The following is a 20,462-nucleotide window of genomic DNA, read 5'->3' as shown; positions in this document are numbered from 1 at the left end:
TTGATCTTTCTCTCCCAGCCTTCCTGATCTTCCTCCCCCAACCTCTCTGATTCCTCTCTCCGTCCTGGGTCCCTGTGGTGGCTGGTTAGCTCAGTTGGTTGGAGTGTGGTTCTAATAACGCCAAGGTCACGAGTTTAATCCCTGTATGGGCTATTCATTTGAGGAAAGTGCAAGAGGACGACCCTGGGACAGACAGTCATCAGCACCTACAGGAGAGTGTGAGAGGAGGAACAAAAACAAAAATAGCTGGAAAAACTCAGCAGGTCTGACAGCATTTCTGGAGAGAAAGACAGAGTTAACGTTTTGAGTCCATATGACTCTTCATCAGAACTAAAGAGAAATAGAAATGAGGCGAAATATAAGCTGTTTAAGGAGGTTGGGCCTGGTGGAGCTGGATAGAGGGCCAGAGGGTGGAGGTAAAGGAGAGATTGCCAAAGATGTCATAGACAAAAGGTCAAAGGGGTGTTGACGGTGGTGATATTAGCTAAAGGATGTGCTAATGGTAACATTATGGGTAGAAAGCAGGAAAGTGTGAGAGGAGGACCCTGGAACAGGCAGTCAGCAGCATCTAGAGGATCGACCATCCAGTCTATACTCAAGTAGGAGTAAGGCTAAAATAAAAGCAAGGGTCCATATTCTATTTAGTTAAGATATGTCTGGGGAGCTCAGTCCCGTGATTTGCACATCCTGCGTTATGTGGGAAATCCTAGATGCTCCTGGCGGTCTGAATGGCCATCTGTGCGATAGGCGCCTCCGACTGGAGCAACCCGAGCTCCAAAACTGGCAACTGGGGGCATTAGGGTGCATTCATGAGGCTGAGAGGTTTGTGGATAGCACATTTCAGGACATGGTCACCCCGCAACTTAAGGAAGTGCAGGCAGAGAGGGAACGGGTGACCGTTAGACACGAGAAAGGAACTAGACAGGAAGTGAGGGAATCCCCTGAGTGCATCTCTCTCGCAAACTGTTTTTCAGCCTTAGAAAACGGTGAGAGTGACAGTTCCTTTGTGGAGGCCAACCAGAGTCAAGGCCATGGCACTGTGGGTGGTCCAGCTGCTCAGAGCGAGGGAAGGAAGAAGCGTTGAAGGCCAATAGTGGTAGGGGATTCATTAGTGAGGGGAACAGACAGGTGTTTCTGTGGTGGTAGACGTGACTCCAGAATGGTATGGTGCCCCCCGGGTGCCAGGGTCAAGGATGTCACAGAATTGCTGCAGGGCATTCTGAACAGTCAGAAGTCGTGGTCCATGTTGGGAACCAATGACATAGGAAGAAAGAGAAATGAGGTCCTGCAAGCAGGCTTTAGGGGGTTTAGTAGGAAATTGAAAAGCAGGGCTTCATAGGTCATAACCTCCGGATTACTCCTGGTGCCACGCAGTTGTGAGTATAGAAACAGAAGGATAGAGCAGATGAATGCATGGCTGGAGAGGTGTGCAGGAGGGAGGGCTTTAGATTCCTGGGGCATTGGAACTGTTTCAGGGGAGGTGGGACCTGTACAAGTTGGACTGGTTACATCTCAATAGGAATGGGGCCAATGTACTTCAGGGGAGGTTTGCTAATGCTGTTGGGGCGTATTTCAACTAAATTGGCAGGGGGATGGGATCCTGAAAAGTAGTTCAGAGGGGAGAGAAGCTGAGATGGAATTAGAAGTTAAAACGCTAGTGAGTCTGTAAGGCCGACGAAACATAGGCTAGATAAGAAAGAAGTGAGTTTAGCAAGGCTAAATGGAATATATTTTAATGCAAGGAGCCTGAAGGATAAGACAGATTAGATGAGAGCATAGATAGACATGTGGGAGTACGATATTATAGCTATGACCGACATTTGGCTAAAAGGGCAGGATTGGCAGCACAACATTCCAGGTTATAGGGTATTCAGGCGAGATAGAGAGTGGAATAGTAGAGGAGGGGGGTGTCACAATATTGAGCAAGGAATCAATTATAGCAGTGAGGAGGGATAATATCTTGAAAGGATCATCAAATGAGGCCATATGGGTAGAAGTAAAAAACACAAAAGGGGCAAATACGCTGTTGGGGGAGTACTATAGGCCCCCAACCAGTCAGGGAGAGAAAAGGGATCAAATATGCAATCAAATTTCAAAGAAGTGTAAGAATAATAAGGCAGTAATAGTAGGGGATTTTAACGACCCAAATATTAACTGCGATAGCTTTAGTGTGCAAGGTAGGGAGGGAGCAAAATTCTTAAAGTTGCATCCAGGAGAACTTTTTTAGCCAGTACATAGAAAGCTCAACAAGGGAAGGAGCAGTTCTGAACTGAATATTCAGAAATGAGATGGGGCAGGTGGAAGGCATGTCAGTAGGGGAGCATTTTGGAGATAGTGACCATAACTCAGTTAGATTTAGGATAGTTATGGAAAAGGATAAGGTTGGGCCAGGAGTAAAAGCTCTAAACTGGGGAAAGGCTAATTTTACAATGCAGAGATACGCTTTGGCCCAAGTGGACTGGGAGCAACTACTTGCAGATAAAACTACGGTCCACATGGACTTTGGCAAGGCTTATGATAAGGCCCCTCATGGCAGACAGGTTAAGAAAGTAAAGGCCCATGGGATCCAAGGCAAAGTGGCACATTGGGTCCAAAATTGGCTGAGAGGCAGGAAGCAGGGGGTGATGGTAAAGGGATGTTTCTGTGACTGGAAGTATTTTTCCAGTGGGGTTCCACGGGACTCGGTGCTAGGGCCCTTGTTGTTTCTGTTGTACATAAATGATTTTGACTTAAATGTAGAGGGTATAATCAAGAAGTTTGCAGATGACATGAAGATTGGTAGGGTGGTAAATAGTGAGAAGGATAGCGATAAACTGCAGGAGGATATCAATGGACTGGTCAGGTGGGCAGAGCAATGGCAAATGGAATTCAACCTAGAAAAGTGTGAGGTCATGCACTTGGGGAGGGGTAACAAGGCAAGGGATTACACTATGAATTGTAGGACCCTGGAAAGTACTGAAGATCAGAGGGACCTTGGTGTGCATGTTCACAGATCTCTGAAGGGACCAGGGCAAGTAGATAAGGTGGTTAAGAAGGATTATAGGATACTTGCCTTTATTAGCCGAGGCATAGAATACAAGAGCAAGGATATTATGCTGGAACTGTATAAAACCCTGGTTAGACCACAACTGGAGTACTGCATACAGTTCTGGTCACCACATTATAGGAAAGATGTGATTGCACTGGAGAGGATGCAGAGGAGATTTGCCAGGATGCTCCCTAGGCTGGAGGGTCTGAGCTATGAGGAAAGATTGGATAGGCTGGGGTTGTTTTCCTTGGAGCAGCAAAGGTTGAGAGGGGACCTGATAGAGGTGTATAAGATTATGAGGGGCATAGATAGGGTGGATAGGAAGGCACTTTTCCCACTAATAGAGGGGTCAATAACCAGGGGGCATAGATTTAAGGTAAGAGGCAGAATGCTAAGAGAGGAGTTGAGGAGAAATGTTTTCACCCAGAGGGTGGTGGGAGTCTGGAACTCACTGCCTGAAAGGGTGGTTGAGTCAAAAACTTTTGTAACATTTAAGAAGTATTTAGATATTCACTTGTGTTGCCATAGCCTCCAGGGCTATGGGCCAAGCGCTGGAAAATGGGATGAGTGTATTCAGACCTTTGTTGACTGACACAGGCACGGTGGGCAGAATGGCCTCATTCTGTGCTGTAAACATATATGAATATTAATCTCCCTAGTCTTCACTCACTGCTGAAGCCTGATGCCAAAAAACTATTTTTTTTATTATTCATTCACGGGATGTGGGCTTTGCTGGCTGGGCCAGCATATATTGCTCATCCCCAGTTGCCCTTGGAATGGTGGGGTGAACTGCCTTCTTGAACTGCTGAAGTCCGTGTGGTGTAGGTACACCCACAGCGCTGTTAGGAAGGGAGTTCCAGGATTTTGACCCAGCGACAGTGGAGGAATGATGATCTATTTCCAAATGAGGATGGTGAGTGACTTGGAGGCGAACTTCCAGGTGGTGGTCTTCCCATTTACCTGCTGCTCTTGTCCTTCTAGATGGTAGTGGCCATGGGTTTGGAAAGTGCTGTCTAAGGAGCCTTGGTGAATTCCTGCAGTGCATCTTGTAGATGGTATACACTGTTGCTACTGTGCGTCAGCGGTGAGGGAATGAATGTTTGTGGATTTGGTGCCAATCAAGAGGGCTGCTTTGTCTTGGATGGTGTCAAGCTTCTCGAGTGTTGTGGGAACTGCACTCATCAAGACAAGTGGGGAGTATTCCATCACACTGACTTGTACATAGAACCATAGAAAAGTTACAGCACAGAAGGAGGCCATTCGGCCCAACATGTCCATACCAGCTCGAGGACACCCAAGTGCCCTTTTTAATCCCACCTTCCTGCACCCGGCCCATAGCCCTGCAGCTTACAGCACTTAAGGTGCAGATCCAGGTACTTTTTAAAAGAGTTTAGAGTTTCTGCCTCTGCCACCAACTTGGGCAGCGAATTCCAGACACCCACTACCCTCTGCGTAAAAAAGTTCTTCCTCATGATCCCCCTACACCTTCTGCCACTTATCTAGAATCTATGTCCCCTGGTTCTAGAATTCTCCACCAAGGGAAACAATTTTATCCTGTCCACTCTATCTATTCCCCTCATAATTTTGCACACCTCAATCAAGTCACCTCTCAGCCGTTTTTGTTCTAAGGAAAATAACCCCAACCCATCCAATCTCTCCTCGTAGCGACACTTTTCTAACCCTGGCAACATTCTTGTAAACCTCCTCTGCACTCTCTCCAGAGCTATTACGTCCTTCTTGTGATGTGGTGACCAGAACTGCACACAATACTCCAGTTGTGGCCTCACCAGTGTTTTATACAATTCCAACATTATATCCTTACTTTTAGATTCTATACCTCTGCCAATGAAGGAGAGCATTCCATATGCCTTCTTTACAACCTTGTCTACTTGAACTGCTGCCTTCAGGGACCTGTGTACTTGTACACCAAGATCTCTCACTTCATCTACCCCTCTTAGTATATTCTCATTTATTGTGTAATCCCTGTAACTGTCTGACCTCCCTAAATGCATGATCTCACACTTCTCTATGTTAAAATCCATCTGCCACTTTACCGCCCACTCCACCAACCCATCTATATCATTTTGGAGATTATGGCTATCCTCTACACTATCCACTACTCAGCCAATCTTTGTGTCATCTGCAAATTTCCCAATCGTATCCCCCACGTTCACGTCCAAATCGTTAACATATAACACAAACAGCAAAGGTCCCAACACTGAGCCCTGTGGAACACCACTTGAGACAACTTTTCATTCGCAAGGGCATCCATTGACCATTACCCTTTGTTTCCTCCTTGTAGATGGTGGACGGGCTTTGGGGATTCAGGAGGTGAGTTCATTGCCACAGGATTCCTAGCCTCTAACCAGCTCTTGTAGCTACAATATTTATATGGCTAGTCCAGTTCAGTTTCTGATCAATGGTAACCCCAGGGTGTTGATACTGGGGGATTCAGTGATGGTAATGGTAACCTCCCCGTTCGACATCCAGCCAGCCAGCCTCTCAATCTAGCTAGCTGCAGCCCAGAAATGGAGACAAAAAATGGTAATCAGGTCATGTCATTAAAATCACCAAGACCTGAGGGAGACCAACTATTCTGTGTTTCCCAACCTCAATCCACAGCTTGCTCATGCCACCAGCACTTTCACACCTCTGAGTTAATATCCAGTTCTATGTTTCAAAATACTGTGTCAGCTGTGAAACACTTTGGAGCATCCTTAGCTTGTGAAATACACTAAATAATTGCTAATTATTTTCTTTACGTGAAATTGGCTTAGAGTCACTCTTTCTTTTAGCTATAATATGAGCCATTGTTGTTTCATTTTGACTTGGATGAGGAGCACATGCTCAACTGTGAAAATTGCAATAATTAACAAGCACAATGTATGTTCATCTGTGTTTAAAATAATTTGCTGGGCTTCAATGTTGTAGAACAGGATAATATTGCTCGTTTTAGCAATTAGTTTCAGAATTAAAACATCAGCTACACTCTTAGCTGCTAGCAGCAAGATGAAGCTTTATCTACTATCCCACGCTAAGTCCTGAGCCACTGACCACCCCATCCACTTACTGGCACAAGAATTACCCTTTATTGCATTAGGGTGAGTTTCAATTTCCCCCACCACTAATCACTGAACCATCTCTTAGTGAAATTGCCAATTTAGTGTCAATTAGGATTGGATTCTTGATACTTTTTGTGATATATTCTCTTGCCCACAGGAGCTGATTGATGCTGATCACATGAATATTAAGAATCACAGAGCCAAAAAGCAAAGGTGGCTTTTATCCCATGGCATGAATATGAAAATATCTGCTACATAAATATTGCGGGTATGAAATTCATCTCTCACAATACTTAACAATTAATATTTAGTCTAATACTAGCTGCACATTATAGATTGTTGCACAACAGTTAAAATGCTATTTAACAGGACTGGTAATAATTTGCATTTTGTTTTGTATCCTGAACCTCTGATGTTTTGGAGTCTTCAACATTTAGGTCTTACCTTTCTTCCTTTGCTGTTTTAAAATGTTTCATGTTATATTGCATTGTTACTGTTGTCTGGTAAGTCATTTTTAAAAATTTCTACATGTGCATTTTTTGTACTTAGTAAACCTTCCAGTTCACACTCCAGTCCATTTGCCCAGGGCAGAGCATATTCATGCCCATAATAGCTGGGTTGGAATTGGACATAGTGTTTGTTGAATAATTTGGCAGTGGATGCATTCATGCAAACCTATAGGATTGGAAATAAACCCAGGTCGCAGTGATGAAAAAGCAATGTTCTCATCTATTGTAGATTCTTTTCTCCTCAACAACAACAAAAAAATGAATTCCATCATCATCTGCTGTGCAGAAGCAAAATTCACACTTACTACTTCAATTTGACACTGTAACCAAAACTGCTGTATTATTATAAATTATTATGTTTATCATTTTATGGTAATAGAAAGCAATTTAATGCTTGTTTTGTAAACATTTAAATGAGCAGACTTTATTGTTCCATAATGGCCAAAGTTGTATTTGAAAAGGAATGCCATTTCAAGCTACAGAGTTAAGGAAAATACAGCTGAATCTGCAATAACCTGGAAAATTCATTTGGAGTGAGTGGAATATCTTTGTATGAAATAATGAAACTCTCTTGAGAAAATTTAAAAATAGTTGCCATGGACTTTGGACAGACTAACAAACAACTCAGATTAAGTAATGCAGAATTTTATAGTACCCTCATGCTCATAGTAACCATATTCATGTCATATTGAGCCTTGTGATTAAGCTGTGTCATGGCTTGTTTTCCAGGATTATAACAGATACTTCTGTTTTCTTCAAGGGGGAAATATGTGTATGCACATTGCATGCCAAAATAACACTGCTCGTCATAGTGGTAAAGATTGCTATCTAGGTGTTCAGGGCCTGCCTTTGAAATTTTTGCACAGCAGATGATGATCAAATTCATTTTTTTCCTGTTGTTGAGGAGAAACGAATATACAAGAGTTTAAAACATTGTTTTTTCATCACTGCGGCCTAGGTTCATTTCCAACCCAATAGGTTTGCATGAATGCATCCACTGCTGAATTGTTCTACAAACACCGTGTCCAAGGTTTGCATATGCAAATAGGGGTACTAACACCTTTAATGTTCCTTTATAGAATTCATTAGTGACTAACTGCAGCATGCACCATGTTGCTCAATCAGCATTGTCAATGTTTGGCAACTAAACCAGACTGCCTCTCGAAAGGTAGTTTATTTTTTTTTATTTGCCTTATTGTGGAGGTGGATCACTAAGTTCATGGTCCACTGCTGGCCATGACTTCCCCTCCTCCCAATTGCCTCGCCCACACACCCAGACTGTGCACCCACAAAAAATTAAATTTTGGCAGCATCAGCGGAGAAGAGCAAAGTTGACGTTTCGAGTCCTCATGATCCTTCAACAGAAATAAGTAGAAATAGGAAAGGGGTGAAATATAAGCTGGTTTGGTGTGGGGGCGGGGGAGGAGGAGGAGGAGAGAGAAGGGAGGGGGTGGTGGGGGAGAAGGGTGGGGTGTTGTTGGGACAAGCAAGCAGTGATAGAAGGAGATAACCAAAAGATGTCAGACAAAAGAACAAAGAGGTGTTGAAGGTGGTGATATTATCTAAAAGAATGTGCTAATTAAAAGTGGAGAGCAGGACAAGCAAGGTAGCTCTAGTGGGGGTGGGGTGAAATAAACGATGGGTGAATACATTTAAAAATAATGGAAATAGGTGGGAAAAGAAAAATCTATATAAATTATTGGAAAAAACAAAAGGGAGGGGGAAGAAACGGAAAGGGGGTGGGGATGGAGGAGGGAGTTCAAGATCTAAAGTTGAACTCAATATTCAGTGCTTCCTTGTCCCAACAACCACCCTCACCCACCCCCCACCACCCCGCCCCCCCCACCCCCCCCCACCCCCCACACCCCCACACCCCCTACCCAAACCAGCTTATATTTCACCTCTTTCCTATTTCTACTTAGTTTTGTTGAAGGGTCATGAGGACTCGAAACGTCAACTTTGCTCTTCTCCGCCAATGCTGCCAGACCTGCTGAGATTTTCCAGGTATTTCTGTTTTTGTTTTGGATTTCCAGCATCCGCAGTTTTTTGTTTTTAAAATTAAATTTTGTTTGGTCTGGCTATTGGCTTCATTAGGCTTGTGCAATGCCAGTTGCCTCAGTTTGAATGCAAACCAATTTATAAATACCCTTGTTCTAAATTGCCATTTATCATCATTGACCCATGTTACATAAAAGTAGAATCTAAAATTGTGTAAAGTCTCATGAAATACAACACTTGCATCTAACCAACTTGTGGAAAATTGCCCAGGTATGTCCTGTACACAAAAAGCAGGACAAATCCAAACCTGCCAATTACCGCCCCATCAGTCTGCTCTCCATCATCAGTAAAGAAATGGAAGGGGTCATCAACAGTGATATCAAGCAGCACTTCCTTAGCAATAACCTGCTTACTGACGTCCAGTTTGGTTTCCACCAGGGCCACTCAGCTCCTGAGCTCATTACAGCCTTGGTTCAAACATGGAGGCAAGGTGAGAGTGACTGCCCTTGATACCAAGGATGCATTTGACCAAGTTGTGGGATCAAGGAGCCCTAACAAAACCAGAGTCAATGGGAATCGGGGGAAAACTCTGCTCTGGCTAGAGTCATACCTAGCACAAAGGAAGGTGGTTGTAGTATCTGAAGGTCAGTCATATCAGCTCCAGGATATCATCGCAGGATGAGTTCCTCAGGATAATGTCCTTGGCCCAACCATTTTCAGCTGCTTTATCAATGACCTTCCTTCCACCATAAGGTCAGAAGTGGGGGTGTTCGCTGATGATTGCACAATGTTCAGCACCATTCATGACTCCTCAGATACTGAAGCAGTCCATGTCCAAATGCAGCAAGACCTGGACAATACACAGGCTTGGACTGAAAACTGGCAAGTAACATTCACGCCACAAAAGTGTCAGGCAATGAGCATCTCCAACAAGAGAGAATCTAACCATCACCCCTTGACATTCAATGGCATCACCATCACTGAATCCCCCACTATCAACATCCTAGGGGTTACCATTGACCAGAAACTGAACTGGGCTAGCCATATAAATACTGTGGCTACAAGAGCAGGGCAGAGGCTAGGAACCCTGTGACGAGTAACTCATCTCCTGACTCCCAAAGCCTGTCCACCATCTACAAGGCACAAGTCAGGAGTGTGATGGAATACTCCCCACTTGCCTGGCTAAGTGTAGCTCCCACAACACTCAAGAGACAAAGGACAAAACAGCTCTCTTGATTGGCACCACATTCATGATTGGCACCACATTCACAAACATTCATTCCCTCCACCACTGACACACAGTAGCAGCAGCGTATACCATCTACAAGACGCACTGCAGGAATTCACCGAGGCTCCTTAGACAGCACCTTCCGAACCTATGGCCACTACCATCTAGAAGGACAAGGGCAGCAGATACAAGCGAACACCACCATCTGGAAGCTCCCATCCAAGTCACTCACCAGCTTGACTTGGAAATATATCACCGTTCCTTCACTGTCACTGGGTCAAAATCCTGGAACTCCTTTCCTAACAACACTGTGGGTGTACCTACACCACATGGACTGCAGTGGTTCAAGAAGGCAGATCACCACCACCTTCTCAAGGGCAAACTAGGGATGGGCAATAAATGTTGGCCCAGCCAGCGAAGCCTACATCCCGTGAATGAATAAAAAAAAACATAACTATAGTTTAAGAAAACATTTTTTGAAACTTTCAAGTTTTTTGGGAACATATTGAACTTCTTTTCGCTAACTTGCACAGCGCAAAGGTAGAAGAAAGAAAACAGCATCAGGAAGAGTGAGAATAAATATAGGAAGGACATAGAAACAGTCATTGAAACAATGATTTCTAATATACACCCTCCCAATAATACAACACATTGTTGATTGGAAAATTGTTGCTGGTCCTCGCCCAGCTAAAGACAATGCTTTTCACATCAGAAAATAAAAGCTGCAAAAATTATATTGGGTGATGAAGGCTCTCTGTGAGTATCATCTTGTTCCTGTCTACACATATGACAAGACTGTAACTCACTCAAAAGCCATCTGCTTACATGCATCCATTGTGAAAGGAAATTGCTATTAGAAGTATTTGTCACAACTGTATTAGTGCATTTAAATAAGGTTCCTTTGTGCAATGTAGAAATTTATTCATTTACAGGATATCCCTTCATGGTAAATAGATTAATTGTGAATTGATGCTACTGTTGTTACTTAGGCAGTTGTAGCAGATATTTTGAACAAAGCAAAGGCCAACAAGCAGAAACATTAGGTAAAATCAGGAGAATTCAGGTGCACTTTTTCAAATTGTGCCAAGGGATCCTTTACCTGAACAGGTAGCCATCACCTTGGTTTAACATTTCACCTGAAAGTTGTTAATCCAGTCAATTTAAGTGGGTTAATAAATACTTTAAAGTATACAATAGAATTGCATGCAAACAAAACACACCCTGAGAAATTTCCATCCTTAGTAGCCAGAGTACATTTACTGGATTAAAGTGAGTCGAACCTGTTACTGATGAATAGATTAACAAGGGGACATTTATGCAGGGCCGCCTGCAGTTATTATGAATGTTAATATACAGAGAAACCTGTGTATTTCGGGAATCAGATAGAAGATGAAAGGGAGTAAATAGGTTCCCACGCTGTGACATTTAGTGTTGGATTTTTTTGTGCTACTACAGGTACTAAATTGGCAGTTTCAAAACAGCATTACAATTTGAATCTCTAATAAAGGCAGAACAATTGATCTTTTCCATTCAATGCTGTACTTAATGCTGCATGGCCAAAGGGCATTGGTTAGATGTTCATATTGATTATTTCATATCCCAACTGACCTTTCCCTTTGTGAAAATACTGCTGATGCTAAAACTTTCATTATATCTTTTAGAAGAGGTGGACCAGAATATGTTTAATCAAAAGGTTGCAATTAGATCCTTGGCTTCGTGTATTTGTCTTGGGATTGCACTATAGGTTAGAATTAACTTGCAAATGCCTGCATCCATCCATCTGTGCAGTTCGAGAGTATGACTGATAATATTCATATATGAAAATTGATGAAGCATTAGTAATGAAAAATTGAGTTTCTATTACAGGAAATGACGATTTCAAGAAAGTTTGAAGTTTTGTCAAGTGCTTACTGTGTGTTTTTGTTAAGTCTAGTGCAACAATAAAACTCAGATCGAAATATAATGATATAATTACACTTTCTAGCAGTTTAACTGGGAATAATGCCAAAAGTTTGACAGCTTAATTTGAGTCTTCGAATATCTTGCAAGCAATTACAAATAGCACAAACACTTAGTTGATGATACCAGTCAACATACAATCTACTGATAGCAGCGGGAAAAATCTACACATAGAGGAGAATTTTCCCTGGAGCGGGTGGGGGTGGGCGCAGAGCCAATCGCCGCCCGTGATCGACTGCGCACCACCATTTTATGCGGGTGGGCCAATTAAGGCCCGCCCAGCGTAATGCGCGGCCGGTAGCACTCAGCACTACCTGTGCGGGCAGGGGGATGAGGGAGAGTCGGGGCCTGCGTTCTTTCACACATGCGTGCAAAAGAGCGCAGCAATCTCCCAGCACAGAGCTGCTCAGGGAGATTGTATGGATTATAAAAGTTTTTAATAAATAAAGTAAAAATGTATTTGAACATGTCCCATCATGTGACAGTGTCACATGAGCTGGGACCTGTTTGTGAAGTTTGGAAAATTTATTTAATTATTTTATAAAACCTTCAGGAAACCTCATCCGGCCCGTGGATGAGGTTTCCTGAAAAACACGAAGGCCGCTTGGGCTCTTTGCCTGCCCGACAACCTTAAGGTTGGACAGGCAGCGTTCTTAACAAGTTTAATTACTTTTTTAATGGCCTGAACAGGCCGTTGACAGTTCGGCGGGCATGCAGCTGCCCCTGGCGCGCACCCGCCAAACAAAATATCGAAATTATGCGCGATGACGCCCGACATCATCGCGCATCATTTTACGCATCAATGTGTCGGGCCCGCCCCCGCACGACGACAGCAATATTCTGCCCATAGAGAATGGCTTTTGGAAAAGGAAGATGATCTATCACCAAATTAATTTGTAGAGAACAGAGAAAAACATTGCAATGTGAAAAGGATTACTGCTACATCATCAGTGTAGCAACATTTAATTATATTGTTATTAACAACGTGGAAATTGTTATATTTGTCACTTTTCAAATCGATAATTTATTTCTGCATCATATTCTGTTTTCCTATAAGTTTATAACTTTATTGTGAGACTTACAAAAATAAACAGAGCAAGACCACAGTGGGAGCCAATTTAGTACTCATTAAGTAAATGATATATTTTGCATGCATCATAAAAGGCATCCTATTGTCATAAATCTAATTTTACTGTGAACCATAATCGTAACCAATAACTCCAGGATAATCATTATGTGGTTACTTTTCTATCTTAAATCTTATTTGTTTTAAAACTTTTGTGAGACTGACTTTAAACATTTCTCCACAACAAAATGTTATTTGCTCTGATCTAAAAATTGTGCTTCCTTCCTAATTTTGAGATTTTCTCTGATCCATTTGATTTAATTTACTGATATGGAAACAGGCTGCACTAAGTTGCACAAAGCACGTAAGAAATGCTTAGGACAGTGGTTCAACACAGCTCAATTTGAAGATGTTTTGACCACTGCATCTTGGATTGGAACAGAAATACATTTAAAATGTCAAATATTGCTTGATTTAAATAACCACGAATAAAGTATCTCTAACCTTCCTTCGTGCAAGTTAATATCTGTTATCCATTTCATCACATCGCCCCTGTAACTCTTACACTGACCTGCTGCTGCTGTGTGCCTTCTGTTGAATTCTCGTTTAACTTCATCCTGGGTTAGATTTTCTTCCAAACACTGGGAACTAAAAAAAATGAGGAGGAAAGATTGCAATTATGAAATAGCTTTCTGAATCTATACAACAACATAAAAGCAAAAGAATAGAAACAGCCAGCTTTGAGCTCCTTCAAGCCAGTTTCGCCACCCCTTTCAATCATGTAACCTACCTGCGCTATCCCCATATCCCTTCATTCCCTTAGCATCTAAACAGCTATTGATATATGTCTAAAACATATTTAACCACTGTGCATGCACAATGCTCTGGGATAGAAAATCCCAAAGACCAAAAAACCCTTTGAGCAATGAAATTTCTCCTCATCTCAATCTGAAATGGCTGACAACTTATTCTGAGACTGTTATGCTTACTTACAGATTCCCCAGGTATGGAAAACTTTCTCCTATCAAGCCCTTTAAGAACCTTAAGTAATATTTTTTGAATATAAAACAGAAAAAGTGGATTTTCAGGCAATTAATAAAGCTTTTTGCCAAATGCCTCCTTCTAAGTTATTGTGTCCCATGCTTCCAACAACAATGATGTTAACTTATATTTATATAGCACCTATAATGTAATGAAACATCCCAAAGCACTTCACAGGACCATTATAAAACAAAGTATAGTGCCAAGCTAGGGGCATAGACAAGTTGGTGGAATGGGCAAACAGGTGAAGATCAATGTGGTGAAATGTGAAGTGATTCATTTTGGAAGGAAGAACATGGAGAGACAACATAAAATAAAGGGCACAATTCGAAAGGGAATGGAGGAGCACAGGGACCTGGGTGCATGTGTGCATAAACCATTGAAGGTAGGACAGGTTGAGAGCACAGTTAATAAAGCATACAGTTTCCTAGGCTTTATTAATAGGGGCATAGAGTTCAAGGCCAGAGTCTTCAGGTCAGTTTGCAGGGGTGGGTCCCGCTCGCCGACGCGTAAAATGACGCACGGTGACATCAGGCGTGCGTCCTGACATCACCGCAGGTCATTCCGATTTTCAGTTCGGCGGGCGCCCAGCCGACTCTGGTGCATGACCGCTGAACTGTCAAAGGCCTATTAAGGCCATTTAAAAATTAATTAAAATACTTGACAGAGCTGTCTGTCCAAGCTTAAGGCTGGCGGGCAGGCGAAGGGCCCAGGCAGCCTTCACATTTATCATGGAACCTCATGAAAATAAATAATTAAGTAAAAATTTTTATTAAAATTCATTGGCATGTCCCAGCTCATGTGACACTGTCATATGAAGGTACGTGCCTTAAAATTTTTGTTTTTCTTTATTAAAATTTTTGATAATCAAACTAATACCCCTGAGGCAGCTCTGCGCTCTTTCGACTCAGCCTACTCTCCCTGCCTGCACAGGGAGTGCTCAGCTCTTCTGGGTGCGCATCACGCTGGACAGGCCTTAATTGGCCCGCCCACGTAAAATGGCGGCGTGCAGCCGATCGCAGGTGGTGGTCGGCTGCGCGCGCGCCCGCTCCTGCTCAGCACTCCCCATGGGGAGAAAATTCTCCCCCAAGAAGAAGGAGGTTGTGTTGAACTTGTATAAGACACTAGTTCAGCCCCAGCTGCAGTATTGTGTTCAGTTCTGGGCCCTATGCTTTAGGAAGTATGTGAAAGCATGGGACAGAACACAGAAACATTCATACGGATGGCTCCAGGACTGAGGAACTTCTGTTACAAAGATAAATTGTAGAAGTTAGGACTGTTTTCTTGGAGAAAGGGAGGCTGAGAGAATATTTGATACTCGTATTCAAGATCATCAGGGGTCTGAACAGAGTAAATAGGGAGAAACTGTTCCCACTTGTGAAAGGATCAAGAACAAAAGGGCACTGATTTAAAGTGATTGGCAAAAGGGATATGAGAAAAAACCTTTTTACACAGTGAGTGGTTAAGGTCTGGAATGCACTGCCTGCAAGTGTGGTGGAGGTTCAATTGAAGCATTCAAAGGGGAATTAGACTGCCATCTCAATAGGAAGAATGTGCAGCATTACAGGGAGAAGGCGTGAGACAGGCACTAAGTGCATTTCTCATTCGGAGGGTCTCTGCAGACATGATGGACTGAATGGCCTCATTCTGTGCAGTAACAACTCTGTGATTCTCTGCTAAGGAGGTACTAAGAGGGATCACCAAAGCTTGGTCAAAGAGGTAGGCTTTAAGGAGTGCCTTAAAGGAGGAAAGCAAGGTGGAGAGGCAGAGAGGTGCAGGGAGGGTACTCCAGAGCTTGTGGCCTAGGCAACTGAAGGCACGGCACCAATGGTGGAGCAAACAAAATTGGAGATGCACAAGAGGCCAGAATTAAAGGAAAGCAGGTATCTCAAAGATTTGTGGGGCTTGAGGGTCTTACAGAAATAGGGAAGAGTGGTGAGGCTATGGAGGGATTTTAAAACAAGTGTGAGAATTTAAAATCAAGAATTTGCTTGACTGGGAGCCAATGTAGGACAGCAAGCATAGTGGTGATAGGGGTAGATTTTTTAAAAATGTATATATTAATTAACGGGATGTGGACATTGCTGGCCAGGCCAGCTTTTATTGCCCATCCTTAATTGCCCTTAAGAAGGTGGCAGTGAATTGCCATGTGTTCTAGGTACACCCGTAGTGCTATTAGGAAGGGGGTTCCAGGATTTTAACCCAGCAACGAGTGACGGAACAGCAATATATTTCCATGTCAGGATGGCGAGTTGTTGGGAGGTGACCTTCCAGATGGTGATGTTCTCATGTGTCTGCTGCCCTTGTCCTTCTAGATGGTAGAAATTGTGGTTGGTGATGGAAGGTGATGTTGAAGGAGCATTGGTAAGTTATTATAGTGCATCTTGTAGACGGTAAACACCACATCCATTGTGCATCGGTGGTGAAGAGAGAACATGTTTAAGGTGATGGATGGGGTGCCAATCAAATGGGCTGCTTTGTCCTGGATGGTGTTAAGGTTCTTGAGTGTTGTTGGAATTGCACTCATCCAGGCACATGGGGAGTATTTCATTACACTCCTGACTTGTGCCTTGTAGATGTGGACAGGCATTGGGGGCTGGTCAGGGGATGAGTTACATGCCACAGGCATTCCAGTTCTGCCCTGCTCTCATAGCTACAGTATTTATATGGCTGGTCCAGTTCAGTTTCTGGTCAATGGAAACCCCTAGGACATTGATAGTCAGGGATTCAGCAATAATAATGCCATTGAATATCAAGGGCAGATGCCTACATTCTCTCTAGTTGGAGATGGTCATTGCCTGGCACTTGTGTGTGTGAACGTTATTTGCCACTTATCAGCCCAAGTGTGAATGTTGCCCAGTTCTTGCTGTGGATGGACATTGACTGCTTCAGTACCTGAGATGTTGTGAATGGTGCTGAACATTGTGCAATCATCAGCGAACATTACCAGTGATGGAGGGAAGGATGAAGCAGCTAAAGATGGTTGGACCTAGGACACTACCCTAAGGAACGCCTGCAGCAATGTCCAGGGACTGAGATCTCCAACCAACACAGCGACAACCATCTTCCTTTGTGCTAGGTAAGCCTCCAGCCAGCGGAGAGTTTTCCTCCTGATTCCCATTGACTCCAGTTTTGCGAGAGCTCCAGATGCCACAATTGGCCAGATGCTGCCTTGATGTCAAGGGCAGTCAATCGCACCTCACCTCTTGAGTTCAGCTTTGTTGTCCACATTTGGACCAAAATTGTAATGAAGTCAAGAGTTGAATGGCCTTGGTGGAACCCAAACTGAGTGTCAGTGAGTATGTTATTGCTGAACAAAATTCCCTCACAGTGGCTTCAAGTTTACTAAGGTAGAATGTATAACATTCAAAGTATAATATCAATTTGTTTAATGAATGTTAAACATAATATAAGCTAAATTTTATTTGTACTTTTCAAAGTGTCTAATTTTATCACATATTCCTTTTAGCCGTGTCATTATGTAAAATGAGTTTCATATACAGCAGGCCTAATGTTGAATACCATGGATTAGAAGTGCTAAAATGCAAGAAAACACAGAAACACTTTATCTTGTATAATGTATAAATTGCACTTCTCAGAATTCAGTGCTTGATGTCTACTTCATCAATTCTTTTTTTCATATGTTCACGGTATGCTACTGGCAAGTCCAATATTAGACCAAAATTGTAATGAAGTCAAGAGTTGAATGGCCTTGGTGGAACCCAAACTGAGTGTCAGTGAGCATGTTACTGCTGAACAAAATTCCCTCACAGTGGCTTCAAGTTTATTCCAAGCACATTCCAAATTGCACTTGTGAAAGTGGTAGTGAACTGCTATCTTGAACCACTGCAGTCCATGTTGTGGTATAAGCAAGTTTGGGTTGCTAAAGGTTAATGTGGGACTGGAGAACATTACCACCCACAGTATGATATAGGCATTCAGATGATGGTAGACTGTGTGTAGTAGAGTCAGGAAGGAGCCAGCATGGAGATAGCACCCATGCAGGGCAGTACCTTCGGGAAGTATATAATCATGGGTTACCAATAATGTTTCTGTCCAACCATACAAGCCTCCACTCATTTTAGTGAGACACAAACCACCTTACAACATGCTGGCTATGGTGGCATGGATCCTGAAATCCCAGAGAAGCTTAAGGAGGAACACAGAATCTCAAAGCATGAAAAACTACAGAAAATGAATCCTGACCTGAGCAAAGTGCGCCTAAATTGAGGACACAGTTGGAAATCGCCAAAAAAGAAGCTGAAGACACAGTTGGAGATCACCTAAAAAACATCTTGCAGACACAGGGAGGCTGAAGGACTTCACCAGGGCACGTGGAAGTCCATTGCCAGAGCTGATCAATCACTAATTGTAGGACCTGGCTAGATCACAAACGGCTGAGCAAAATTCAAAAAAGGATAAAATGGCTGAAAGGCAGCAGAGGAACCCTCTGTGCAAATGAAAAGTCAGGCCTGATCGAATATAGAATCAACAGACCTAGCTAATTCACAGAAAGGGTGAGCAAAATACAGTAAAAGAAGGCTGAGATTACCTTTTAAAATAGGCAGCAATCAGGACCAGCACATGCAGAGTGCAGCTGCAAGCAAGCTGCAGCAACGGGTCCACAGCTGGCACTATAACACGTGGTGGCCGAGCTAGAATGAATAGAAAAGAAAAGCTTTTAAAACGGTAGGCAGGGCTAAAAAATTGCCTTCCATTTGATCCCCAAGCTTAAAAAAAGCAAGTAGATGGTCCAAGTTACTTATTTTGACGTTTCCTGGAGAATCGACTCCTTTAAAAAACCAGCCGCGTCGCGCTGACACCCAATAAGTGTGGGAAGAGGAAAAGAAAAAAAGGCAGATGCAGAGCCATATCGAAGAAAAAACAAATAAAGAGGCACCCACCTGTTATAAAAAAATGGACACGGATAGAAAATTGAAACTACCAGACCAAGTTGGGCTAAGGCAACAGCCAAACGGGACCCAAAATTGGGCACCTTGGAGAAGAAACCTTTCAGATTACAGTAGTACATCAGGATTAAGTAAGAAATCAGAAAAAGCACAAGTGAATACTTTTTATACCTGTTTGGTGTATTTGTGGATGAAGTAATCCTAAACCAAGGTTTGGATGAATCCTCAACCATGTTTGGCGAAATATACAAGGTTTTGACAAATACTTGAAATTCCAAGTTGTGGAGAGAGCAGTCCTTAAAAGGTCTCAAAACCCCTCGATTAGGCGAGGGAGAGAGAAGACCTCAGAGCAAGGGAGACAGAAGACCCCACGCCAAGGGAGAGAGGAGACCCCAGGCCAAGTAAGACAATACCTAAGCAAACAACAAGGTGGCCACAGAGCATGTGAGTGCAAAGAAGCGCATGTGCCAAGAGTTCAGTGCAGAAGAAAGAGGCTGAGAAGCAGCTGCAAGGCTTAAAAATAGAGCTTTTTGAAAATACCAACAAAATACTCAAACTGCAACAGCAATTGGCAGTGTGGAGCAAGCAGCTGGCTGTGAACAAAGGAAAGCCATCTGAGGTAACCCAGAAGAAACATAACCTGAAAAAAGAAAATGAAGCTATTGTGGTGTAGGCACAACCAGAGTGCTGTTAGGGGAGGGAGTTTCAGGATTTTGATGCAGCAAATTATGGAATAGTGAGAGATTTACAAGTCAGGGTGCTGTGTGCCTTGGAGGGGAACCTGCAGGAGATGGTGTTCTCGTGTGTCTGCACTCCAGTTCTTCTAAGAGGTAGAGGTTATGGGTATGGAAGGTGTGCTCGAAGGTGCCTTAGCGAGTTGCTGCAATGCATCTTTTAGATGGTAAACACTGCAGCCATGGTAAGCCAATAGTGAAGGTACTGAATAGTTTAAGCGGCTGGTCTGCAGAATTTTTTGTCCTGGATGTTGTTGAGCTTCTTGAGCATTGTTGGAGCTGCACTCATCCAGGCAAGTGGAGAATATTGCATCACATTCCTATCTTGTGCTTTTTAGGTGGCAGATAGGGTTCTTGGAGTCAGCAGGTGAGATACTCATTGCAGAATTCTCAACCTCTGAGCTGCTTTTGTAGTCACATTATTTATTTGGCTGTTCAACTTAAGTTCCTGGTCAATGGTAAGCCCCAGAATCTTGATGGTGGGGAATTCAGCGATGGTAATGTTTCTTAAGAGAATAAGAAACTATAGAACAAAAGAATTATGCATAAAGTGAATTTTCCTTAAGGACCTTGAACAATTTGTTGTATCATCTTCTCAGGTTATTTAATCTCACAAAGACAAAATGTAGGTAAACTGTCGTGCAAACTGCCAAGAAGAAAAAAACTTTAAGGTCTCGCTTTTATGCTGTAAGATAATAGGTAAAAATGCCTGAGATATTCAACTGAAATGTTCTTTCCATTTCTTTACTTGGCATTAATTCTTTTCAAATAAGGGGATTAATGCACTCATTAAAATAGTACAGAGAGATTTCAAATGCATTAAGCAACAATACCTGTTATTTTGTACTTCAATTTCAAGATGTATGAGATTGTCAAACCATCTAGGATCATTCAAGTAAAACTGAAGAATATTAATTGAACATTAAA

The 20,462-nt window shown here is 42.8% G+C and overlaps 1 protein-coding gene across 2 annotated transcripts in view; it reads right to left on the bottom strand.

Annotated features, from left to right (window-relative positions):
• Positions 1-20,462, bottom strand: part of LOC144686068 (protocadherin gamma-A6-like) — a 245,473-nt gene that overhangs the window by 143,668 nt on the left and 81,343 nt on the right. For both annotated transcript variants that reach the window (XM_078551228.1, XM_078551227.1), the window contains exon 3: positions 13,422-13,498. In XM_078551228.1, coding sequence (XP_078407354.1) covers positions 13,422-13,498 — 77 coding nt within the window. The remainder of the gene's footprint in view (positions 1-13,421; positions 13,499-20,462) is intronic.

This window comes from Cetorhinus maximus, chromosome 10 (genome assembly GCF_964194155.1).
Source record: "Cetorhinus maximus chromosome 10, sCetMax3.hap1.1, whole genome shotgun sequence".
Lineage (NCBI taxonomy): Eukaryota > Metazoa > Chordata > Chondrichthyes > Lamniformes > Cetorhinidae > Cetorhinus > Cetorhinus maximus.
Note: the sequence above shows the minus strand (reverse complement) of the source record. Positions and strands in the feature narration are given on the sequence as shown.